The sequence below is a fragment of the Periophthalmus magnuspinnatus genome, chromosome 14 (assembly GCF_009829125.3).
Source record: "Periophthalmus magnuspinnatus isolate fPerMag1 chromosome 14, fPerMag1.2.pri, whole genome shotgun sequence".
NCBI classification, from domain to species: Eukaryota; Metazoa; Chordata; class Actinopteri; order Gobiiformes; family Gobiidae; genus Periophthalmus; species Periophthalmus magnuspinnatus.
In genome coordinates this window covers 32,039,736-32,067,199 of record NC_047139.1, presented here as the reverse complement: position 1 = coordinate 32,067,199, position 27,464 = coordinate 32,039,736, and the positions used below count along the sequence as shown (strand labels likewise).

At 38.7% G+C, this 27,464-nt stretch overlaps 4 protein-coding genes across 4 annotated transcripts; 3 read left to right on the top strand and 1 right to left on the bottom strand.

Annotated features, from left to right (window-relative positions):
- Nucleotides 1-342: 342 nt before the first annotated feature.
- On the top strand, nucleotides 343-1,160 carry cldn29 (claudin 29). Its single transcript, XM_033977999.2, has one exon. It carries the CDS (start codon nucleotides 428-430, stop codon nucleotides 1,055-1,057), a length of 630 nt encoding a protein of 209 aa, XP_033833890.1. The 5' UTR covers nucleotides 343-427; the 3' UTR covers nucleotides 1,058-1,160.
- A 1,960-nt stretch (nucleotides 1,161-3,120) lies between these two features.
- On the bottom strand, nucleotides 3,121-5,813 carry LOC117381122 (claudin-4). Its single transcript, XM_033977998.2, has 2 exons — nucleotides 5,254-5,813; nucleotides 3,121-3,769 (listed from the first exon to the last, which is right to left on the bottom strand). Exons 1-2 carry the CDS (start codon nucleotides 5,727-5,729, stop codon nucleotides 3,121-3,123), a joined length of 1,125 nt encoding a protein of 374 aa, XP_033833889.2. The 5' UTR covers nucleotides 5,730-5,813.
- A 5,820-nt stretch (nucleotides 5,814-11,633) lies between these two features.
- On the top strand, nucleotides 11,634-13,323 carry cldn3d (claudin 3d). The gene has a single exon (XM_033977996.2). It carries the CDS (start codon nucleotides 11,856-11,858, stop codon nucleotides 12,525-12,527), a length of 672 nt encoding a protein of 223 aa, XP_033833887.1. The 5' UTR covers nucleotides 11,634-11,855; the 3' UTR covers nucleotides 12,528-13,323.
- A 5,198-nt stretch (nucleotides 13,324-18,521) lies between these two features.
- LOC117381793 (claudin-3) lies at nucleotides 18,522-20,087 on the top strand. The gene has a single exon (XM_033978813.2). It carries the CDS (start codon nucleotides 18,606-18,608, stop codon nucleotides 19,245-19,247), a length of 642 nt encoding a protein of 213 aa, XP_033834704.1. The 5' UTR covers nucleotides 18,522-18,605; the 3' UTR covers nucleotides 19,248-20,087.
- Nucleotides 20,088-27,464: the final 7,377 nt, after the last annotated feature.

Below are 27,464 nucleotides of genomic sequence, written 5' to 3'. Positions count from 1 at the left end.
GGCACACAGATTAACTGCTTACACCTTGTTAAACAATCATTCTGTGTCATCAACATTTCTATATAGTCTTCAAAGTGAATATTTAAACATGATCATCAAATAAACCTTGGAAAACTAGTAAAATTGACAAGGTACATCAAACAACTGGCCATGATTTTGTCTCTTTTACACTTTGAATTTTTTTTACCCTTCTTTTTAAGTGGCCTTAAAAACCATTGCCTAGTCCTCTTGAATGGGGCCCACACTGTAGGCCCCACAGTTGAAGTCTTTCTTGTTGCTCGGGGCCACTGAACCCAATGTCAGTGTGATAGATGTCTTTGCAGTTTAAGGCCACAGCCCACCTAGTGAATAGGGGCAGCACTGTGCAGCCCATATAAAACATTACCACTTTCTCGGCATCCATTAACTGAGAGGACTAACTGCGAGCATGCCATCTTTGGGGCTTCAGATTTTGGGCGTCGGTCTGGCTGTTCTGGGATGGATTGGTAATATCCTAATCTGCATGCTTCCTATGTGGAAGGTGTCCGCTTTCATTGGGAACAATATTGTGGTCGCTCAAACTATTTGGGAGGGTCTATGGATGACTTGTGTAGTTCAGAGCACGGGTCAAATGCAATGCAAAGTTTATGATTCTCTCCTAGCGCTACCTCCGGATCTCCAAGCTGCAAGAGCCATGGTTGTCATGGCCATCCTCTTTTCATTATTTGGTATATTGCTGTCAGTGGTTGGAGGCAAGTGCACTACATGTATTGGTGACAAAGGGACGAAAGCACGAGTAGCCATTTCAGCTGGGATTTTCTTCTTTTTGAGTGGAGCTCTGTGTCTGGTAACCGTATCTTTGCCAGCTAATACCATCATAAAGGACTTCTATAACCCCTTGGTGCCGGATGCCCAGAGGAGAGAGCTGGGGGCGTGTCTGTACGTAGGATGGGGCGCGTCAGGGCTGCTGCTGATCGGAGGGGCACTGCTTGGCTGCCAGTGTCCCACCAGAGAAGACAGATACAACGGACCCAAGTACTCGCCTAAATCAACCTCACCTGCAAAAGAGTTTGTGTGAAAGAAATGGAACTTTTGAATAGACATTTCTTAAACTAACTTGACTAACAGGTTTGGGTTTTTAGATTAAATGCATGCAAACTACACAGACTCATCTTTTTATTTGTGCAGCCCTGTTTAGTTTTGCGCTGTTTAGTTTTGCGCATGTTTTATTTCCATTGTCATATGTTTGATCTAATCTAAAAAATAAATAACATTAACCTAATGCCTAACATTGTTGTCTTTAAATGACATTTGTCATCTGTTCTTTTATTCTTATCAATTAAACAATAGTAATTATGACATAAAGCTGTGTTTCTCACACTATAGGACTTGACCTTAATGTGGGCTGGAGAAGAAGGTCAAAGTTTGCTTTTATATAAAACCGTGGCCTTCAAATATCATGGTATTGGTAAAACTGAATATTATTACTGATCTCAATATATTTTTTTTATATTATAAATGTTGACTCTATGCACCAAAGCAAGAAATGAAATGTAATCTAAAAATAAAAAAGTTTTGGTCAATGACCATCTGATTGTGGTATGCTTTTGTTTTCATTTTCGAAGTTGCTGCTCCTTGCATTTGCACCTCTACAAGGACATTGGTGTATGTTTTCCATTTGATTTGATTTCATAAGCTTGTATACTTAAAACATTTGATCATATTTGATAAAACGGTGTTCTGCATTCAGACTTATCGAGAAACCCTATATCCTACTTAAAGCTATATTTAAGTTTACATGAATCAGTTATCATCACTGTTTTCTCTCACTATCTACTATAGTCAGTCTGCAGCCTTGGACACAATAAAACATCTCCACTCCATTCAGCCTTTTATTTCACCTGTCTGATATTTTACATCTAAGAGAGAGCCCTTTTGTTTTATCTGTCTGGATGCTTAAATATGTCAATGAGGCAAAACCACTTTATAAGATTCAGGAGGTTCTCAGCGCCTAGACAGATGTTACTCCTATTTGGCCCAGAGTAAATAAATCACAATTCTTTCAGGGGAGTAACCTGCTCCTTAGCAACTAGCATACTGGGTCCACTGTAGTCTCCGGTCTGGTCCAGTTCAGACCTGATTTTGATTGTAAATTCCTGAACACAAGCGTGAGTGAGGGGGAGTGGTGGGCAGAGCACAGAAAATACTGGGCAAAGATATATAGGGTCTTCATCATTGTTTTTGTGAAGTTTGTGTGTATGTGAATGCAATCAATTAAAATAAGTAAATATGAATAATTAGTGGCAACCTTAAATACACAACACATGCATTACATATAAAACATTGTGTATCCTAAAGTAGCAAATGTGCAAACACAATTACATGATAGCCAAACAGAAAATGTTACTTTTTTGGAAAAGGTAATTATTTATACTGTTAAATCACAAGAAATTGGAAAAGAAAACATACAAGTTATGATTTTTTATTCGATCACTACAAAACATGGACAAAATATTTAAAATGACATTAAATGTGATCATGTTTCACAACAATAAAGGCCCATTAACTGTGAGTGTGGTTAATCAGTTCCAGTCAGCACTGATACATTAGACTTTCCTTGTTTTGGTTTTTAACAAAATCTCACAAACTTTGCATTTCATTCTAATTTAAGAGAATGACAAATGCCATATTATATAAGTGCATGTAAATATCTATGGCTTTGTGACATGTGTTAGTTTTGTTCATTGTTCATTGATTCATCCAATGTACACAAAATGTTATGTTATGTTTAAGTAAAACCAAGAACAACAATACAGAGAAACTGCAACAGTTAAAAATAAATTGTCCAGTGAAAAAAAACAAATATACTAGTCATTTTTAGTATTTTAATCTACATACAAAATTTAAAAATAAAAATGAATGGAATAAAAAAAATGCCTTAATCCTCAATGTGTTTATGAACTAAGATGATCATTTTGGCAGATTTATAACATTGTTCCTTCTCACATTCAATCAACACACATACAAAGAAACATTTGTAATGGCAGTATAGCTTACATTGAACCTACTTCAGAACAAGTTATAATTGACTGACTAGAACCTGGTGTATGCTAGCGCCATAGTTCTATATTGATCCCTCACTCACACATAGTCTGCATTAGAGTTGGAAATGCTCCTCGCTGGGATGAACTTGGCCGGCATGTACGGTCGGCCTTCTTTGGGAGGACAGTTGTTGCAGAGCAGGCCTCCACCAAGCAGTTGCAGTCCGGCCGCACCCCACCCAATATACAGTGATGCTCCCAGCTCCCTCCTCTGGGCCTGGGTCAGGATGGGGTTGTAAAAGTCTCTTATCACTGCATGGGCTGACCAGGAAACCGGAATAATGATCAGAAAAGCTGCGATGATAAAAATCACTCCAGATACTATGCACGTTTTGGCCTTTGACGCTTCATCCTCAATGCAGTTTGTACACTTGCCTCCAACTATGGCCGTGAGCACTCCAAAAATCCCAACTATTATTGATATTATCACCATTGCCCGAGCTGCTTGGAGATCCTGAGGCAGTGCTAGCAAAGAGTCATACACCTTACATTGCATCTGGCCAGTGCTTTGGACTACACAGGTCATCCACAAGCCTTCCCAAATAACTTGAGCAGTTACGATGTTAGCCCCAACGAAAGCAGTCACCCGCCACATAGGCATAGCACAGGTGATGATCGTACCCAACCAGCCGATGAATGCAAGCAGGACACCCAAAATCTGGAGACCCTGAGAAGCCATTGTTGCACCCCTCTGGGATGGGACTGTGAAGACTTGTGGGTTTACAGCTTTAAAATGGTCTATTGGTTTTGCTAGTCTTATAAAAGTTGGACTGCCTCTCTTTCTGGTTAAGGGTGGAGTTTGGAACACAAAAGATAGAGACCTGATATCCAAAAGCTCCTAGTTTTTTTGTTTGGGGCATTGTTCTCAATGCGTATAGTCTTTGTTACCTCAAGCAATGCTCAGAGCAGGAACAATGGCATAAGTCCCACCTGTTATCTCACAAACAGAGGCTAGGCTGCAGACAAATACTGGACTTCACAGGGCTCATACATTCAAATGACAATGGTTGAGTGAAAGAATGGCTAAATAGCCATAAGGAACACTGTATGTAGTTAAATAATGTTTTGTCAGTAAATACGTCTGTAACCCAATTTTACACTTTGGTTTGCTGTGTAAATGCTACCAAACTACTTTTTTTATGTTTATCCCTATAATATTTTGTGCTATATTTAGACCTCCTTTTACATTTTTTTTTTTCAAGCGTTGGTTGTCTGATTTCCCCAGTAACAATTAATAAGTCTCTGTCATTGGTTTCAAAGATATAGACTTACAAATATTATGGCCATAGAATCCCTCACTGCTCATTGTCCACAAGCAGCCGTTGTATTCATGTGACTCACTTTAACGTTGCCTATAGGCCCATGAACAGAAACCAGTTTTTCAGCTTGAGCAGTTTAATTTACTGCCACACCCAAACCTGCTAAACCAAAAACAAGAGACAATAGATGTGTCTTGGATGCCGTTGAAGTGGATTTTTAACGTGCCTGTGTCCCGCTGATATATAGTTTATTCCTGTTTTATTATGTCTAGTCATTACATGTACTTCTCTGACTATAACTACCAGCCCTACATCTGGATCCTACTATTCTGTAAAAATTATGAAACAAATCCAATTTTTAAGCATTTGTAAACAAAATATTTATTTATAGTGCAACATTTTAATCACAGACAATCATAAACACATTCAAAACAGTGATTTTGCAATGAGACAAAGAGCAACATACAAAATAGTAACATTAACAAACATTTAACATCTTACAGTTTCCCTTATTTAAAGAAAAAAACTTTGTGAATAATGACACATATTGTGAAGTTATGATGAAAACACAAAAACACAGTGGTGCATACAAAGCCTTAAATCTCCCATTAGGTGTGGTTCCTTTGTTAACCGCTCATTTCTAAACCTTTCTCACGTGAGGTTTTTCATTTTGCCTTACAACACACCACAGTTGACCATTAATCAAACCCGGTTAGCACCGTTCTGTCCATTTAAACAGCTAAATTATTTACACATAATCCTTTGAAGACGGTGCTGATGCCTCCGATTTTGCAGCCTTATACCTAGCTGAGTAAGGCCCATCATCCTTTTTGGGACATCCGCAACAGAGCATCCCACCTCCAATCAGCAGGAGTGCAGATGCCCCCCATCCGATGTAGAGGGCCGCACCTAGCTCTCTCTTCTGAGCATCGACCATCATAGGGTTATAGAAGTCCCTGATAATGGTATGGGCCGTCCAGCACACAGGAATGAGACACAGGACCCCTGCAGCGATGAAAACAACCCCCGCAGCAATTCCAACTTTGGCTTTTGACTGCTTGTCTTCCACACAGTTAGTGCACTGGCCCCCGGCAACAGCAAGCAGAATTCCCATGACTCCAACCACAATGGCAACAATGGTGAGAGCTCGAGCTGCTTGCAGATCAGAGCTTAAGGCCAGCATAGAATCATAGACTTTACATTGCATTTGACCAGTACTTTGGACAACGCAATTCATCCAGACGCCCTCCCAGATCGTCTGTGAGGTGACAATGCTGCTCCCAATGAAGGCAGTGACTTTCCACATGGGGAGAGCACAGACGATGATAACGCCAATCCATCCTATGACTCCCAGAGCAGCACCCAACATCTGTAGACCCGTGGACACCATGTTTGTTCAGACAAAGTTGGTGTAAAAGTTCTTCAAAAATAGATTTGTGGAGAGTCTCAGTCTTTGCTGCAGTCAGGTGAGTTTGTCTTTGAGTAAGGACACAAAGGAGCAGGTGGATATGATCTCCCCTGTGAAAAGGGGAGGAGCTAAAAAAAAAAAAAAAAACAACAGACAAAACAATCCGCTGGGACCTGCTGGTCACACCCTCAGATGCACCTCCTGTGGTGTATCTTACCATCCCCCACCTGTATACAAAATGGGAAAACACCATTCTCTCTGTATGTAAATAAATAAAATAATAAAACATTATTGGCATTTTAAATGAATAGACCTGCCCACAAATACCCATTTTTTTGGTTTCTTAGCTCCATACACATTTGGTTATCTATTTATTTATTTATTTTTGATGAAATAGAGCTGGATTTATCTCATCTATTATTGCAAAGTTAATGACTATTATTTTTTCACATATTTTTTGCCTGTGCTTTATTTTATAATAGTGTCATGCTGTATTCATTCTATTTAATCAGTATGAATTACTTTTAATGATTCTTAAAGAGAAGTCCTCATAGTTCTGCATTCACAAAAAGTTTCCATTCCTCGTCTCAAGTTTCACCTTAAGTAACAGGAAGTCGACATAAATATATTTTAAATGACAATGGCTGTGTTTGGGAAGCCTCCATGACCAAATATGGGCTTCTGGTTAGTAATGTCACATGATGATGTCACAGGGACGGGGACAGGTGTCTCTTTTCATATGGCATAAATACTGATGTTTATTTGTTTGTTGACAATGACTCACTGGTCCTACATATTTGATGTTGGTAATAGTACTGTTGGAAAAGTTGTTTTATCAATTTGAATGTTCATAATGTTTTAGAAATTCTTTAAATGACTAAATAAATACCAAGTCCATTTAGGTCATTTGGAGAACATTATTGTTGTCATAAATCCATATCCAATAATTGATAGAGTGACCACTTCATAATGGAGAAGAGGAAGGAGCATGTTATTGAATGTGGTGGAACAGACTCGATGATGACTGAAATAATACTGTATGAATTTCAGCTTTTAACAGAGAGAAACTGGAATAGCAATAATTAGTGCAAACATATTACAAGATAGCTAGTAATTTCACTTTTGAAACAATTCATGTGGTATCAATGAAAAAGTGGAACATTTTCTAAATAAGTGGGGTGGGCAGGGGCTAAATTGCTGTTTTGACCTATAGCAAAAGAGGGTCAGGCGGTCACCCTAATCACAGACCCTCTCACGCATAACACCCATTCATGTGAATCTTAGCAGTCAACAATTATTTTTGATATTTCGTTGGACAGATGATTTTTTGCATGTAAAATTTAAAGTTAAGACACTTAAAAAAACGAAAAGCACCAGTGAGATTGAAATATAGTTCATTGGGGACCTCTTTGCCACAGTCACAAAAGGCTAATTGTTTAGTGAATGAACACAGACTTTGTTCATGTAGTTCACAGGAAAAGTATCAGAGGGTTGGATACAACATGGGGTCATTTTCAGTTCAGTTGGTGTGTGTGTGTGTGGGGGTGTGTGTGTGTGTGTGTAGGGGTGTGTGTGTGTGTGTGTAGGTGTGTGTGTAGGGGTGTGTGGGGGGGTGTGTGGGGGTGTGTGTGTGTGTGTGTGTGTAGGGGTGTGTGTGGGGGTGTGTGGGGTGTGTGTGTGTGTGTGTGTGTGTGTAGGGGTGGGGGGGGGGGGTGTGTGTGTGGGGGTGTACGTGTGTGTGTAGGTGTGTGTGTGTGAGGATTTTGCAGCCCTTTCTGGAATCAAAGAAAAACCTCTAAAGTTGAAGCTCTGTCCATTAGAGGGCAGTGGGCATGTTTCAGTTGCACTACTAAGGTGTGCCCTGGATTTGAAAGTTGAGAGAGTTCCTGGGACACACACAGCTCTTCCATTGATACTGTGGCCCAGGAGGTGTGGTGATTGCATATTTAGGTCAAAATGAATGAATGACACAAGAGATGATGAAATTTGTTTTCACGTATTTGCTCTAGGTAGTTTTTTTTTTTTTTTTTTTTTTACCAGTAGCACGTACTGTAAAATATGACTCAGCATCAATGCACACACTTTACATACACGCATTTAAGTTGTCTTCTCTCAACATTTATGAAAAATCATTTGGAGCACAATTAGAAAACAACATGAGATCTTGGCCACAGACTGTGCACGGTTGTCTCAGAAATGTCGTACTTAAATGTGATACATCGGAAAGACTCAATTCTTGATACAAATTCAGAAACCACAATTATAGTAATATATATATATATATATATATATATATATATATATATATATATATATATATATATATATATATATATATATATATATATATATATATATATATATATGTCCTTTTTTAAAGACCTACAGCATTTGAACACCACAGAATATGAATGTCAACTAATTTCTTTACCCCATATCCAAAAGAATATAAAGCTGAGACTGTTTAAAACCATCTGTTACAACTAAACTGTCTGTCCATACAGTTCACAGAAACCATTTTAAAGAGACTTCTAAGGATTTATCACAAACTAAATTAGTATTTTTCATAAGCAGCGCCCTCCTGTGGAGAATGAGCTAACAAACCGTGAAAACGGAAATCCCCATGTAAAGTGGAAAGTCAGTGATGGGTTAATGTAGTGAAGAGTCTGTGGTGATACTGTTGCTCAAACAGAAAGAGCAGTTAAACACGGGTAGATCCTGGTTTATGAGGTCAACAGTATCAATGACACAGAGACTGACCTGCTCCTTTTCTACTGGAGAATATTAGTAAACGTGCAAAACAGAGAGAACCATTATAATTGTGTCTTAAAAGAAGGATAAATAAGAAAATGACACAGACATTACAGCATGCAGGATTTTTGCAATACTGCTCAAAGTTACACAACAGAAAATAAAAAGTACAAAATCATTATGTGGACTGCCTGGACTGCTGCATGTGAGTTTCAGCTACCCTTTTTTTTGGTGGTGACATTCCTGATTGTCTTAAAACCTATCCTTAAAATCCTTAAAATCCTACCTTCATTGGACTTGGTCTCTCGATATCAGTACTTCCACTTTGGAGCCATAATTTACACTTTTATGACATCTGGATTTAGATTACTTCTGGCTTGGTTGTAATCTACAGTTTCCCAATCTGATAAACCTTCACTCAATCATAGAAACTAGGTAATGACACAATACATTACTTATTGCCACATTTCATTTTAGGTCATGTTAAGCAGTAGTAGCCTGTAGGAAGAATTGATACTGTATTTACCTGCACCACAGTCTGTCCACACCTCTGAACAAACAAGGAAAGAGATAATCCTGCTCTCACCGAAACTCAATTATCAATGCTTATGTGAGATTAAGTCATCAACACTGATGTGTCTGAGAAATGTAATGCCAGAGAAATAGTATTAAAGATATCAACTACAAAGACTACTGGTGCGATGTAAAATCTATAAGGTTCAGGTACAAAAGGTTTACTATTGGAAATGTGTGATTGACTTTGTCATACGAAGAAGGGTTATATTATTTTATTGGTCTCAAAGTTATAATTTACGTTGGGGATATGGCACAGGTATTTGCATGGGATCACCATTTAATTTGATGATGATGATGATGATATATGATACTGCAACCAAGTCCCATTGAGCTGATCCAGTTGTGTAATGGGGTGCTACCAATTTGAAATAATTCAATTAAAAGATATCAATGACATTTGTGCATTTAAGGAAGATATTTCATGCAGGCCTTATTTAAATTATGAACTGAATTTAAAGGTGCACCATCTAATGGTCTGCGACCTGTTGGTCTCCATGGGGATGTAATTGGTTTGCCTGGAATGTTCCACAGTATAGCATTGAACTTGTCAACTCTGGAAGTTGCTTTAGCACTGCCATCGTCATTCAGGTTGTATTATTTTGCTGATTGACAGCAAATAATTATAGCGTTATGGTAATCCTACTTGTACAGTGTGAACACACATAGAACTATGTATTTGCCAAACATTCATGCAGAGGTTAAAGAGGCGGCTGTAAAAACACAGTCATATCAGTCTTATGGCTACTGCAGCTACTCAGAAGGTAACTTAAACATAATCCCACCTTGATTTATGACCATCAAGCATTGCGGCAGTTTAGTTGTATTTTGACTTGTTTGGTGCCAAATGAAGTCCAAAGCCGCAATAAAACAGAGGCAAGTGGCGGGTCAGTGCCACCCACAGAAAGTGCGGGGTCGGCCAAGTGCAAAGCACGGCCCACGAGGGCCGTTCGATGCCGCTTGCGGCTTTAATTTTTATTAGGCCCGAGCCCATACAATGATGAGTGCATGGGCGAAATTCATTGTACCTCATCTAGACAAGTGGGGCATCAAAAGTTATCCAATTTATGATGATGCCTATCACGGTTTCCGTGCGCTGAAGCCGCAAATTCCATCGGAATTTTTGCAATTTTTGAATTTCAAAATTTGCTCCCGTTTGCGCATACAAAGTCCGATTTGGCTCAAATTTGAATCACTTGTAAAACTTTTTGGCCTAAAGCTACTCATTATGAAAGAAACTCAACTGGCATGATAGCGCCCCCTACAGAACATCTGGTATAATTGTATGGAGGTCAAAAAATTTTGTTTTCTGAAATGTTACCACATCTGACACAAAATTTCATTGGGTCATCCCCGTCAAGAAAGTCAATCAGATCCATTCCATTTCATGCACCGTGTTGCCATGGCAATGTGCCAAAATGCCAATGTTACCCTAATGGGAATGCTCCCAAATTTTCCCATTCATCTGAAAAATATTAGTTTAATGAAATATAGTGAAATTTGGCACCTTGCCTCTTCATGTCTTCCTGATCAAAAAAGTCAATGGCACCTATGTCGTATTTTTCACTGGGTTGCCATGGCGATGTGTGAAAGTGCCCATGTTATCCTAATGGGAAAATTTCAAAATTTTCATACATTTCAAAGTCTTATAATGACTTATTACCGTCAACAATGAACATAAAATTTGGCACAGTGATCCTTCAGGTCGTCCCCGTCAAAAAAGTCTGGGGGCCAAGTTTGTATTTTGCACAGTGTTGTCATGGCGATGCCTGGAAAACCCATGTGTTTGCATTTTGTGCATCAGCGCTTCCAATGTCTTTTGACTTGTTGGGTGACAAGTGCAGCCAACGGCGCAATAAAACAGAGGCAAGTGGCACGTTAGCACCACTCACAGGGAGTGCCGGGTCAGCCTTTTGATGCCGCTTGCGGCTTTAATTTTTTTTTTTTTTTTTTTTTTTTTTACATTTTTACATGTTTTCTGATGTATCTTTCCAGATAGCTTGCTTCTCACTCCTTGCTGTTGAATTGCTGACAAGATAGATTGATAATGTTAAAATACACTGTTTTGCATCACAGATAGCAACAGACTGAACATATGGCAGAAAGGAACTGAGCACAGCCCAGCCTATCCATAAAAGTTGTTTTTAGCTTTTAGTTAATCATTAACATCATAAGCTTAATGCACCATGACTCAAATGAAGGCAGTTTACCAATTCAATGTTTTGCCAGAACTTTCAAAACTATTCAAAAACAGTAGCAACAGCAACTTCATTTCACCTTTTAGTTCATACATGTACAAAAAAAGCCTGTTTTTTATGTTGTGTGACATGCGCGTGGTCACCCATCAACTATAACACGCATTTCCTTGGACACTCATTACCTCCTCACAGCAATAAAGTAGACACACCCCGCACGACCATGGGTAAAGGGTCAATCCATAAAATTACTCTTTATTTAAAAAATACATTGTGGTCCTCCCTTTCTCTCTCACACACACGTAGGAGCATCCAATCTGATTGGATGAATTTACCAAATGATGTCACTCCGCAGGTGGGCTTGACCGTTGAGCAATAAAACAATAAGTAGATAAGGTTGATCGGGCAAGAGAAAATATCACAGTCAATGTGCACAAGAACACATTTTTTGTGACGGAAAATTGAAGACAAGACAGGACTTTTTGGAGTTCTCAGCAAAGGACAAGACACCGCAGCCAACAGCCACTGCAAAATTGTGAGATTTTGGAGTTGATTTTCCAGAAGGTTGTTATATTTTTCCAGAGAAACAATGGTGTCTTTAGCTCTTGAAATTGTTGGTGTCACTTTGTCCACTCTGGGATGGATTTTGAGTATTGTTTGTTGCGCCCTGCCTATGTGGAGGGTTTCTGCATTCATTGGCGCCAACATTGTGACCGCTCAAGTTTACTGGGAAGGCCTATGGATGAGCTGTGTGTTCCAGAGCACGGGGCAAATGCAGTGTAAAGTATATGACTCTATGCTCGCTCTGCCTCAAGACCTCCAAGCTGCCCGAGCGCTTACCGTAGTCTCTATAATCATTGGAATCCTTGCACTTCTGATCGCAACTGTGGGGGCCAAGTGCACCAATTGTATCCCAGACGAAGGGGTGAAAGCTCGGGTCATGGCTTCCTCGGGAGGGGCCTTCATAACAGCATCTCTCGCTTTGCTTGTTCCAGTGTCTTGGTCTGCAAATACAATTGTGGTTGAGTTTTACAGTCCCATAATCCCGTCTGGACAGAAGATGGAGATCGGGGTAGCGTTGTACCTTGGATGGGCTGCTGCCGCTCTGCTCATGATCGGAGGGTGTATCCTTTGCTGTAGTTGCCCCCCACAAGAAGAAAAGACCTTCAAGTACAGCATTCCCCCTCAAAGTCGAGTGGCGTATTCGGCCGCACCAAGATCAGTGGCTCAGAGCTCATATAACAGGAAGGATTATGTCTGAAAGGGAGGACATCTGTACATGCTGAAAATACACCAGAAAATTGTGACCACCTTTCTATTGTTATCTATCTATAGTGGTCAAACCTGAAACTACATTTTGGTAACTAATTTCTTAACCACAACCATCACTCATCTTTTGGATACTTCACCTGTTCCCCACTGTTGAAGGCTGATAACTACAGACCATGGAAGACCAGAAGCTGCAGTTTTGGCAATTTGTATATTTGTTGTCTGAAATATCTTGGAAACCTGCGATTCACCATGACCACAGTGGTCACATGATATGCCTGATTAATCAGCTGTGATGCTCTCAGATGTCGTGAAAAACAAAAGGCAGTGACTGTTTACAATTACCCCTGGTTAAAAGCACTGGCAGTAGCTTAAGACCAGTTTGGTAAGATACATTTGAAAGACTTTGTTTTGGAACACTGTTCCAGATTTATATTTATTATGTTCTGATCACTGTATATAGATTATGTACTGATCACTGTATATAGATACAATTATAGTTACATTTTAATATACTTTTTTCTTTTGTTAAAGCGATTTCTATATATCAATTTGTTGACTCCACATGCTGTCTTCTTTCCTGGTCCTGTGACAAGGATTACAAAGTCCAAACTGAGTCACACATTAGAAATATTACATAACTTTGTGAAATGGGGGTCCAGTGAAATGGCTGACTTGTATATGAAAGGACTAAAGTAAATGTATTGCCTGTATTTGGTTAAACATAATGCTTGTATGTAATGTAAATATGTCATTTTCTGTTTGATTGGATTTTATCTTATATTATAATAAACCTTTTTTTTTACTCTGTAGCCTTATCTTGTAATTACTCAGTACTAAAACACACTATTATCCGGTACATGTCAGTAGATTAGATAAGCATTGTGCAGTTTCTGTCAAAATTCACTGGTTACAGTCTACACACCCTGATACAGACGTTGTGCTTTTTTGAATAAAGGCAAATCTTCTAGGACAGACATTCAATCTACAGTACGTGGGTTTAGAACTCAACAAAGTTTTGCTTTATAAATTCTTTTTAAATACGCTGTGTATAAGTAGACATGGTCAGGAGTATAGCAGAAAAGTTTGGGTGTAAGTTCAAAACTAAATCTTGGGTGGCCTGGACTGTGTTTTCTATAAATGCACATTACAGCCTTTGCTAAAAGGCCCTGCCAGAAAAGTCACATATTGTACCTATAAAAAACTGTATTAAAGTAAATACAGTGAATAATAACATTAATGGTTGATTTTTTTTAATTTTTATTTTTATTTTTTTTAAAGGTGATTTATCAGTGTGGTATCTGTACTGCCATTTATTATCAGGTCCATGTGCTCCTTCCTCTCCCTTTTGAAGGGTCAAGACACATAGGTGACAAAGATCACAGGCTTACACTGAGATGCGTGCGACATCCTGAAATTAGGTCTTGGGACTTAAAGCCTGAAAAAGTAAGATGTGTTAAGGGACCGTCCTATAGTTCCATAGTGCTATACAGTATAAATATAGATGTTCTTTGTTTGTGGTCTTTCTCTTATTGGCTCAGAGAATACCTAGACCATTAGAGTTTGTCTTTTGGGTCATTTCCTGAATACATCCCATTCCGGACCACCAGGCTACTACTAAAGGTGAGCTACTGTTTGCAAATTAAACTACATCAGAAAACAGGATTTCTGTAACACTTCACCAGACTTTTTTTTTTAATAGTCTCTATTCAAACATTGAAGTATGTTTTTTTTTGTTTTTTTTTTTGTTTTTTTTTAATTCTAAATGAAATATGACACTTGAAAACAGCCCTATGATGTCAGTGTTTATTAAAGGTTTGTCTACAGTATGTGGACACGGTGAATTTCTGTTAAAGCTCTTTGTTTTGATTAAGCAATGCCATAGCCAGAGCTGAAATCCTGTTTGAAAACCACAGCAGGGAGGGTATCTGAGTGGAAGGCAAAGTCATCTATTACTTGTATACTCACCTTTCTTTTTACCTTTTTTTTTCTTCAGGTAGATCTTGACTCAGGTTTCACTGGTTATATCTGTTGCCTTTTAATCACAAATGGGATGTTTTGTACTTGTACTTATTAGTACTTTCTACTACAATGAACTTACCATTGAATAGTACATTTGCGTGACAATGTGAGGGTTAGCTCTTCTTCAGACTAATTTTCTTTTAAAGGCACCCATGTGTAACTTAACTTAGCCACTTGCTTCTCTCCATGGAGAAGTTATTGTTTTGCCTGGAATGTTCCACAGTATAGTATAAGCAGCAAGAAGCAAGTGACACCACAATGTCAAGTTACAGGTCAGATCTATGGAGAGGCAACCCAAATATAATAAGAATGCTTGTTGTTTTTTTCTCCATGGAGACATGCAGGTGGTGAATCCCCAACACAAAAGTTAGTCCACCTTTAATATTTGACTTCTCTTTTTCCAATAGCCATATAGAAGTAAGTTTTTTAATGCAGTTAAAGACAATGAGTTTCCATTCAATTAAATGACCTTTACTTACAAAAAGGGAACCCTTTTCTGTATTGTTCTGACATGATTACCCAGCAGTTTTTGCACTAACGTCCACTGTGGTGATTGTTTGGTCAAAGTCTTGTGCTGATACTTAGATGTTCCATGTCTGTGTACTGAAGGTGTCTCTTACTCATGTTTGCTTTAGGTGTAGGTCTTCTAGTTTCTCAGAGCTCTCAGATCATTTTTCCAAAAATGAAACCCCAACTGTCGAAACCAGAATGCCGGGAAGCACAGAATTTAAACAATGCACACGAGGTCCTATAGATTTGTATTGTCTTTGTGTTTGGACCAATAACATGGCTCCGAGGCCCACAGGGGGATTAAATTCAACCACTACTGTGAAGGCTCACCGTTAGGCCTGGGACAGATGGTCTTTTGACTCTTTTCATTTTGTATTGTTTGTGTTGCAACACTTTTTTGTGATTGTAAAAAGGAATATTAGTTTCATAACAATTTATTATAATGTGGCTGTTATGTCTTGAGAAAATTTATTATTTTAAGATATTTATCAGAATTGACATTACATTGCAATCTGGGGCTGATTGTAAAGGCACATTGTAAGGTATGTTGTTATACTCACAGAGTACTTACTTTCTATAGAGTGTGTAGCAATACAGTCAGAACCAAACCTCCACTGATGATAAATACAAGTTCTCAGTATTGACCTTATTTGGCCCGACTGACTTTTGCCTCTTTTTTATTTTTTAAATTAATTTATTTAAATGGAACAGTGCATATTCATGAACATATAAATGTAAATATGTCAGAATTAGCCCGAAGGCTGTTTTACATCTGTAGTCCCTGGCAGGTTACAGAGATAGAAACAACAAGAAGCTACAAGTTCATACAATAGACATAACAACAGATTGTCAATTACAATTCATAGGACAAACAGGGATGAAACAGCACAATGAAACACAATCGTAACATACAACACTGACATGTACATAGTAGCATAACATTAATGATCACTGTTCTGATTCCTTTTGAGCCCTCATTTCAGATTAATTTTAAATGTACTGAATGTCGTAGAGTCTCTTATTGCAGCTGGGATGTTGTTCCAGATTTCTGTACCCTTGACTGATAACACCTGCTGACTAAATGTAGGTATTACACAGTCACCTTTGGTAGAGGCTCTTGTTACTTTACCACTAGTACTGGTTTTGGCCATAATGAACTCACCCAAGGGTGATGGAGCAAGTCCATTTAAGACCGTATATACTGAACAGGCTAACTGAAATTTTCAAATATTTGCAAAACTTAAAATATTAAGTAAGTATGAGACAATGATGAAAAGATAAAGATAGCAATAATGCAACCTGAATGACGATGGTGGTGCCCAAGGCAAGTTCAGGAATAAGATAATTATGAAAAGCTCAGAACTTTCACATTTCACTCACTGAGCTGCAGAGGCTGCACTAGCACTGGTTCATGATTCGCTGCAGGTGCTGGGGTTTAGGTAGGAACAATTCAGATCAGAGAGAAGCATTTTAGGTTTAACCAACTGGATTTCAGCATTGAAACTAGCAACCCAAACGAGGCTTTTATATATATATATATATATATATATATATATATATATATATATATATATATATATATATATATATATATATATATATATATATATATATATATATATATATATATATATATATATATATATATATATATATATGCTTCAGTGCATTTAGGGGTGTGGTTCTGGTCGAGACAATCTCCGGAACTCCAAACTGAATGTCAGAATGGGAAAGAAAGGTGAAAAATGTTGCCTGGTCTGATGAGTCTCGATTTCTGTTGAGACATTCAAATGGTAGAGTCAGAATTTGGCGTAAACAGCATGAGAACATGGATCCATCATGCCTTGTTACCACTGTGCAGGCTGCTGGTGGTGTAATGGTGTGGGGGATGTTTTCTTGACACACTTTAGGTCCCTTAGTGCCAATTGGGCATCGTTTAAATGCCACGGGCTACCTGAACATTGTTTCTGACCATGTCCATCCCTTCATGACCACCATGTACCCATCCTCTGATGGCTACTTCCAGCAGGATAATGCACCATGTCATAAAGCTCCAATCATTTTAAATTGGTTTCTTGAACATGACAATGAGTTCACTGTACTAAAATGGCCCCCACAGTCACCAGATCTCAACCCGATAGAGCATCTTTGGGATGTGGTGGAACGGGAGCTTCGTGCCCTGGATGTGCATCCCACAAATCTCCATCAACTGCAAGATGCTATCCTATCAATATGGGCCAACATTTCTAAAGAATGAATCAGCACCTTGTTGAATCAATGTCACGTAGATTTAAGGCAGTTCTGAAGGCGAAAGGGGGTGAAACACCGTATTAGTATGGTGTCCCTAATAATCCTTCAGGTGGGGACGTGTGTGGCCCCCGGGCTGTAGTTTACCCATGTCTGAACTAGGTCATCATTGTAATTAAGAATAAATCCACACTTAAATTATTCAGTAAAAGCTGTACATGATTTCAACATCATATCTGAGGAGATAGGTCCTATTTATGTTGAAATACAAATCTTATACGTACCCCTTTAAGTCTTTCACAAATAAAACTATGACATTTACATTGCATCAGTGGGCAGAGTAGTAAGAGTAACTTTACTTTAAAATAATAGTACTCAAGTAGAAGTACAAAGTAGTGGTGCAATAAATTACTCAAGTAAGAGTAAAGGACTGCTTAAGTAAGAGTAACTGTTGAGACGAAACATCTGATTTACAATCTAAAGTGAATGTAACTAGACAAATAAAACATTAAATAATGCACAAAATATGGTCGTTTCAAAGGATAGAATCATATCTGGAGAGCTGCAAGAAACATAAATGTTCAAATCATTTCATACTGTCAACTTGTAACTTGTAAACTTACTCCCAGTGAGAAGAGGAACCAGCACATTAACTCAGGTAAGAATACTGTTACTTAAATAGAAATGTTACTCTAGTTATAATTAGATATTATCAAGTAATGTATTTTATGACTACCCTTAACCTCCAGTACCTCCTGTGCTTATATTTAATTCTTCTATCTTTATTTCTTTCATTTCATCTTATTGACAGTGACTTACAACTTAAGCATTGCAAACAGCATTGCCACTTCTACTACAATTGTTACTTCTACTATACTTTTGATATGTCTTCTTCATGTCCTGCCACGTTCAGTTAAATACTTAACTTGAGTGTATTGTGTTTTTCAGTCATCTCATTCATTACAATGCACCCCACTTCAAACTATAAACAAAACATTAAATATGGGCTACTATTCACTTTGTCTAATTTGTTTACTGACCACACTCTGGGCCTTTCCTCAGCTCTGTTCTGTGTGTGCTCAGGTGCTCATTTGCAATGACTCCTCCCCCCTCTCCTCCTCTCTCCCTTCCCCCTCCTTGCTGTTACTCCCTTGAGGTATAAAGCCGTTCCTATAGCATCATCTCTTAGAAAGATACGCCCTTGAACAGGTGCCACCACTCCACAGAACTGCCTGAACAAGACAGATTTGAAGAGCTCTTTTTGCCTTTAGAAGAATAAACCCTCACCAAAATGTCAATGGGAATGGAAATAGTTGGCATCGCACTGGGAGCCGTAGGCTTCATTCTAGCTATTGTGACTTGCGCCTTGCCAATGTGGAGGGTGACTGCTTTTATTGGCGCAAACATCGTCACATCGCAAACCATCTGGGAAGGCCTCTGGATGAACTGTGTGGTCCAAAGTACAGGTCAAATGCAGTGTAAGGTGTACGACTCCTTACTGGCTTTACCTCAAGAACTGCAGGCCTCCCGAGCTATGACTATCATTTCCATCATCTTGGGCATCCTTGGTATTATGATTTCAATCGTGGGAGCCAAATGCACCAACTGTATCGAAGACGAAGCCTCCAAAGCCAAAGTCATGATCATAGCTGGAATTTTCTTCATTTTGGGAGGACTTCTAGTGTTGATTCCTGTGTCTTGGACGGCCAGTGTGACCATCAGAGATTTCTACAACCCGGTATTGATAAGTGCTCAGAAGAGGGAACTGGGAGCGTCGCTGTACATCGGATGGGGTGCCGCTGCCTTGATGTTACTAGGAGGAGCCATGTTGTGCACCAGCTGTCCACCAAAAGAGCAGAAGTACAAGCCCCCCAGGATGGCCTACTCTGCCCCCCGAAGTAGCGGAGGGTACGACCGCAAAGATTATGTCTAAACCAATGAGTGTTATGTTAATTTTCCTTCATTATTTGCACACATTTGTTTCTTTCGTCTTTTTATTTTTATGTTAAATAATGCTGTTGAAAGGGGGAAAGCCCCAAAAGAGACTCCGATTTGAAGGGACCTTTGTAAATAGTGAATGTTTTTGTTTCAAATATAACATATCAAGCCGTTTTTATATTGATCCACCTTGTCCAACAAAAATTTTGCTTTTTTAATTTGTGGTTCTTACCTGGTGGTTCAGGACCAAAAGTGGTTCAAAGAGAACAGGAAATTGTATAACAGAACAAATGTGGGCCATAAATGTATGCAAATAATTGAAATTCTAATATTGTTATTGATATGTTCAACTCTTTCTACTTTGCGTGACATCTGTACCCTTGAATTCATCAAAAGGCCCTGAATTGTCTGTAACATCCACACCAGCTGAAACCCATTGCTTTAAGACTATAATGTACAGGCTCAGAGTCACCTCTATTCAAAAACCACCTGTCGCTATAATTAGCTTTTAGCTGAACGGTGTCAGCTTTCACTGAAACTGTACATTAAATTCAGCCCAGTATCTCTGACCAGGAAGTACCGTCTCTCAGTTTACATGGATTTGTTTGCCCGATTGTTTGAATGTGCGTGTGTGTGCATGTGTGTGTGTGTGCGCGTGGGTGTGGGGGTGGGTGTGTGTGTGTGTGTGTGTGAGTGTGAATTTGCGTATTATTTGCTTAGTAAGTTTCAACAAGGACTGAAACTGTAGATGCTTGCCTCAGGTGACATCTTTGTCCCTTTAATATCAGATTTTGAGCTCATCGGAGAAAGCAGGTTATGAATTACACGTTTTTTTTCCATGTGAAAATATTTTTGGTTTGATTTTGTTTTATATAATGTACAGAGTTTTTGTGACTGCTATAGGATGTATGCCTTTGTAGGAGGATGTTGAGGTCAATGTACCAAAACAAAAAAAACAATGTAATATATATTTTCTATAGATGCTGTTTTTATTGTGGACATAGTTTACAAAAAGACAAATGTGTAATAGACTGGTAATCAACATTTCAATAAAATGTAGATATAAAGTTATGTCTGTCTTTGATCATGTAACACTAATAACTAATACTAATAACAGCTAGCTTTTAACAAGATGAAGCAAGTTTATTTGTATAGGACAATTTGTACACAAAGTCATTCAAAGTGCTTTACAGAATAAGAAAGACATTAAAATCACAATACAACAAATCAAAACATAAATAATCATTATAAAATAAACATTACAAGAGAAGAGTGCAGAATAAAACACTTTCAGTCATATGCACAGCTAAACAGAACTGTTTTGAGCCTGGATTTAAACATGGTCAAAGTAGAATCCTGCCTCACATCTTCAGGAAGACTGTTTCAGGTTTTTAGCTGCATAGACTCACCATGTTTAGTCCTGACTCTGGGCACCAGCAGGAGGCCGGTCCCTGAAGTCCTCAGAGTGTGAGATGGTTCATATGGCACTAACATGTGGGACATGTACTTTGGTGCTAGGCCAAGGAGGGTTATACACAAGCATTAACTCATTTACTCATTGAAAGTTGTATTTGAAGTGATTCGCCCACGTTTGAACAATTTTATTTGCTTATTTTCAAGAAGCCAAATTGCTGATCAATCCCCGTTTTCACTGCTACCAGAATACACCCACTGCTCTGTACTTACTTTGTTCTCCAATTAAATTTTCTTAATTGATGATAGGTGTAAGATTTGGCAGCATGCAAAGTCTATACTGTTCCATTAACTGTCATTATTTATCCCGCCTCAAATGAGAGTGCAAATATTGCAATATAAAATGTGCAAATTACACATATAAACATAATAATCCCTGGGTGTCATAGATTATAACTATAGAGCAGACACAAGTACAATAGTTCTGCTTTGAAAAAAAAAAGGTGCATTTCAAAATTAGAATTATATCAGTGTATCAGTATTGAAAAAATATAAAGCAGTAGTAGTATTAATTAAATATGTATTGTGTATCTTATGACATATACCAGTACTAATTTTGCATCTGTTTTAGCATTTGCTTTATGTGGTCGATTGTAGCCTAACTTTACTCTTTTAGTATATCTCCATATAGCCTTATTATACCATTGACAACAAAGTCAGAAAACATTAGAGACAGCAGCTGGACATGTTGGGTTTTGTGTGGTGAGTTCAGACCACAGGTAAACCAGATCACACAGAAACACCTGAGGCAAAGCAACACTGAAACTCACACAAGACTAGACACAAGAAGTACAGAGAGGAACTGGGTAATTGAGGAGAGGAACAACTGGGCCAATGGTGAATGCCACAAGTTTGGAAAGTCACACCTGAAGTTCTGTAAAATGTGGAAAAAAGTTGAAGTAATTTGACATTTAATTCAGTGTAGACTTTTAAAATTCAACACTATAGAAAACCTGTGCCATTTTTAAAGGCCTAAAATTATTAGTTGATCTTTACACAATGAAGCTAAATCATTGTAATTTCCTTAGAACATATTCATTCAGAAACATGCCTTTTACTTGCAGCTTGTAGCAGTAAATCGTGGATAATCTTCTTTTTTATATTTGATTTGAAGTTAGAGTTGTCAGGGAACATTACACTTCTGTTATAAAAACACAAAGGACCATGCTAAGTAATGAATAGAGCAGTGTCAGTGAATGCAGCAGAATCACATCTGTAAAACATGTCAACACAGCTGCAGTGCATTGATTTTAATTATTTGTGTATAAAACAGAAGAAATTTTATCCTGTAAAAAGTGTTGAAGTTTCAAAAGTTTTGCCACCATGGAGCAGCTGGTTTGGACAAAGGTGTGGCAGAACTGATAATAATGAGAAGTTTTAGTTTTGACAACAAGGAGACTTGCTGTTACCAGTATAAACAACAAGGCAGCTTCTGGTAGTTACAAACAATTTGAAACAATAAACCATAACGAATTTAATGATCCTTGACTTTTGTGGAGAGCCATCTTTGTTACAAATATGTTTCAAATATTCAACTTAAAGTCCTAAACAAGATCCTCGCTCAAGATCTGGAGATGGGTAAAGTATTACTTAAAGTGTATAGGATAGGATAGGTTAAACTGCTCATCTCACATAGTTGCATCATTATATTAAAGACTTTACTTTTAAAAATTGTCATTTTGGTTAATTTAAACATTTACTTCTTGGTTGGACACAGGCAGCAGATGACATATGTTGAGGAAATTTCAGCAGTTACCAGCAACCATAATGTTAACAAGGGCCAAGGGTCTAGTTACAATTTGACAAATACACAACATCTTTATTTTGTTAAATGAAGGTTTATACTTTCAGAAAAATACCCTCCTGCACTTTAGGTATTCTGTTTTAGAACTCACAGATACTTCCTGTATTTTCCAACTTTTGGTTATTTACATTTCTGCCACTTAACTGATGTAAAATTATAATGAATATTTAGTACAGGTACTATCCCCCCAAAACAAGTCATAATTAGAAAAGCATACAAATCTGTCCAAAGCACTAACTGTTATTCTAAAATCTGTACAATAAAGTCTATCAATTACAAGGTCATTGAATGAATAAACATGTCTGGACACTATCACATTTTGCTTCCTGCTTCTGAAGAGTGCAGATGCAAACCTTGCTTGCTTCTGCTGCTTCCTTCTTTACTTACTTTTTTAATCATTTTACCTCTTCCAGTGCTTCCAGTGAAGATTTGTTTAGTTATGATTTTCTTTTAAGTAAACCAAGACTTTTAAACCATTTTTACATTTTTTAACTAAATTTCTGATGAGCCAGCGACATGTCTGGAGGAAGAAACCAAAGGAATTATTTGTGAAAACGTTGTCGGAACTATCAACAACAAATTAATGAGCTATAAGCATGGATATTTGTTTTAGAATCTTAAAAAGGACTTCACCGAACGCTCCTTGTGACTTCCAGTGGTAAGCAGCCTACAGTTACTTTTAGAGAAGACAGTGAAAAAACTGCTACTTTCAACTTAAACCTGAGTGATACGGTGTTTTTTCCAAAACATTGTAAAGACAAGAATGCCAAGCCAATGCAAAAGTGATAAGAGACAATGCTAATATAGTTACATCACCCAAAATACAGCTGACAAACAGATTTTTACCACTGTCACAGACTGATGTTGACGTTAACATACAAACAGAAAATTGATTTTTGTCACAAAACCAGAGTAACAAGTTGGCGGTGGTAGACATGCGATCTGTGCCAAACATCAAGGTCAGAGATACACTGCTGCTAGGAGACGGAGTTATCAGAGATGTGAGCCACAGAGGAATCCAAACTTGCTCTTACCCCAGTCACACTGTCTCTGAGATTACAAAATTCCTCCCAAAAGTTTTGTCAAAATACCAAGGAGCTAAACAGCTGATTGTGCACGTGGGTGCAGTTGACACTGGAATGAATCAGAATTAAATCTTGAAAAAGAATTTCATTATATTATTCGAGGAGCCTGATAAAATGGAGGTTAAGACATTCATCAGTGGACCTCTTCCTAGCATAGACAGAAGAAAGGTGAACAAATTTACCCGGCTGCTTCAGCTAAACACATGGCTGTTCAACGAATGTGCAGCCAGAGGACTGCACTACATTGAGAACTTTGATCTTTTCTGGAAACAAGAGGACTTGTTCAAGGGAAATGGCCCGCACCTGAGCAGAGGTGGAGTCAGAGCGTTGACGGATAACCTCCTCCACACTCTGAGGCACCAACCTGGACAGGGTCCTGGCCCCGTGAGAGAAAAAAGGAATGAGAGAACCATTCCTGCTGCACCAACTAGAGACCAAGCCAATGTGTCAGCACCACCAGCAGCACCACAACTACAACCACCATCTCCCCCAGCAAAGCAATCACCACCAGCAGCACAACCATCTCCCCCAGCGAAAGAGTCATCACTAGCACCACAACCATCTCCGCCAGCAAGGGATTCAGCAACACCACCAGAGGGCCTCTGCTGTCTCAGGACATACAGTCATGATAAAAATAATATCATGAATAATATCATTCTGAAGCTATATCTACAGTTACACCACGTAGAGTGATTAACAGAAGGACAGTTACACTGTCCAATCAGAGACATTTAGTTCACATTCCCTGTAAGAAGATAACATCCAGCCCTACTGAAAGTAATCTGAAACTTGCTGTGCTCAATGTCAGATCTTTATGTAACAAGTCCTTTTTAATTAATAATTTTATTTCTTCTTTTACTCTTGATTTTATGTTTTTAACTGAAACACGGCTCGACAAAAACACAGGTAATGCAATTCTAGTGGAGTCAACTCCACTCAACTTCAAATTTGAATCTGAAACACGACTTAACAAAAAAGGTGGTGGTGTGTGTGTGTGTGCGTTTTTTAGAGATAATGTAGTTACTCACTGTCGTAATGGCTGGTGCAAGGAACTCCACCTAGCTCCAGGCTGGGACGGGTGAGGGAGGGTGAGAGCACACCGGGAGACAACACAGGAGGCAGAAAATGGGTGCATCATGACACTCACAGATTGTCATTTGGGGTGTTTTCATCTTTTGAGCATGTTTCTTTTAAAATGGAGCTAAAACAATCCCCCTCCATACTCTACTTAGTCATATACAAACCTCCCCAGCACTGTCTGAGTTTTATTGATGATTTTACTGAGATGCTTTCAGTCATATGCACAGACTTTGATGGTTTAGTCATTACAGGTGATTTTAATGTACAAGTGGATAATGTGTTTGACAGAAACACTAAAGAGCTCAGTTCTGTCCTTGAAACCTTTGGTCTGACTCAGCATGTCAGCAAGCCACAACAGAGGACACACTCTGGACCTGCTCATTACAAAAGGAGTAAATATTTCAAATGTCAGTGTAGTGGATGTTGCTCTGTCTGATCATTTCTGTGTCTTTTTTGACCTGTCTGTTATTCCCAAACCAGCTGCTGGTCCTGCAGTTGTTTGAAGGAGACACATAAATGATAACATAGGTGCACTGTTCATGGAAATGATACACTTTGAAAATGCCTCATGTTCTAATGTTGATGATTTGGTGAACTCTGTAACTTCGAGTGTTTTGAATGTTCTGGACACCATTGCCCCGATGAAGGTTAAAATGGTTAAAGATAAGCAGAAAGCGCCATGGCGGAATGATGACTCGGTCAGGGCACAGAAAAGGGAGTGCCGGAGGGCCGAGCGGGAATGGCGCAAGTCAAAGCTCCAGGTTCATTATGAGATTTACAGAGAAAAGATGCACATGTACAACCACAGTTTATGTAGAACAAGGCAAAGGTATTTTTCTGACATTATTGGAAGTTGTAGTAACAACTCTCGTGTCCTGTTTGAAACAGTAAACAGATTAACAAACCCCGCAGCTCCACTGCCATTAGAACTAATTTCCACATCTAAGTGCAATGAGTTTAATGACAAGGTTCAGGGCATTAAAAAGCCATTAATTCCACGACGCAAATAACAACCTAGCACCCACCTAGATACTTAGAGCTGACTTACTTTGCACCTGTAACTGCCAAAACTGTCAAAGAGATCATCACCAGTCTGAGTTCATCTACATGCTGCCTCCATGTGTTACCTACTAAATTTCTAAAGTCTGTGCTCAACAGTTTTCTGTCACCTCTCACAATCTGGAACATTCCCAAGAGCTTTGAAAACTGTGGTTATCAAGCCTTTCCTAAAGAAGAGCAGTCTTGATACCTTGAATTGATACTGAACAATTACCAACCAATCTCAAATCTGCCGTTTCTAGGCAAAGTCCTTGAAAAGGTTGCTTACCGACAGCTTATTAACTTTCTCCAAATGAACAACTCCTTTGATGTTTTCAGGTTTTAGACCCCACCACAGCACTGAGACTGCTCTTATCAAGGTAACAAATGACATCCGCCTGAACACTGATGCAGGCAAAGTCTCAGTCTTGATCCTGTTAGATCTGAGTGCTGCTTCCTCTTACAGAGACTAGAGGACTGGATGGGCATCTGTGGTACGGCACTAAACTGGTTCAAGTTCTACCTAGAAAACAGGGAGTACTTTGTTGAAATTGGAAAATGTGTCTCAGATAAAATGTCCCTGACATATGGGGTGCCCCAGGGGCCAATCCTGGGACCCCTGTTGTTCACTCTCTACATGTTGCCATTAGGCCAGTTAATACGCAGCAAGAATGTGTCCTACCACAACTATGCAGATGACACTCAGATCTATGTCTCACTGGCAGCAGGTAAATATGGACCAGTGGATTCACTCTGCCACTGCATCCAACAGATCAGTGTGTGGATGCAAAATAACTTTCTGCAACTAAACTCAGACAAGACTGAAGTCATCATCTTTGGCCCACAGAAACATAGAGAAACTGTTAGCAGTCACCTCCAGTCTCTTTCTCTAAAACCTTCAAATCAGGCTAGAAATCTAGCGGTAATAATGGACTCAGACTTGAACTTTAACAGCCACATCAAATCAATAACATCTGCAGCTTTTTATCACCAAAAACATTGCAAAAATCAAAGGTATACTGTCAAAGCCAGACTTAGAGAGACTTATCGATGCATTTGTCTCCAGTAGGTTAGACTACTGTAACGGCCAGCTCACTGGCCTCTCCAAACGAGCCTTAACACAGCTGCAGTATATCCAGAACGCTGCTGCTCGGGTCCTGACTAGAACCAGGAAGTACGAGCACATAAGTCCTGTGCTCAGGTCTCTGCACTGGCTTCCTGTAGCTCAAAGAATAGACTTTAAAGCAGCTCTGCTTGTGTATAAGTCTCTCCATGGCCTAGGTCCAAAGTACATCTCCAAAATGTTAGTGCCACGTGAACCATCTCAATTTGAGGAGTTCAGTGACAGGCCTCCTGCTGGTGCCCAGACCAGGACTAAACATGTTGTTTTATGCAACTAAAACCTGGAACAGTCTTCCTGAAGATGTGAGACAGGCCACTACTTTGACAATGTTTAAATCCAGGCTCAAAACAATTCTGTTTAGCTGTGCGTATGACTGAAAGGTTTTTATTCTGCACTCTTCTGTTTTAATGTTAATTTTATGATGATTATTTCTGATTATTTATTATCATTATTATTATTATTTTATTTTTGAAAAGTGTTATTTTTGAATACACATGTATGACCTGAAGTTGGATTTTTTTTTACATTCACCATATAGATCAGTGGGTGGAGACAGGGGATAGGTGAAAATTTTCTAGCATTCAAGCGTCAAATGCAGGACAATGCAGG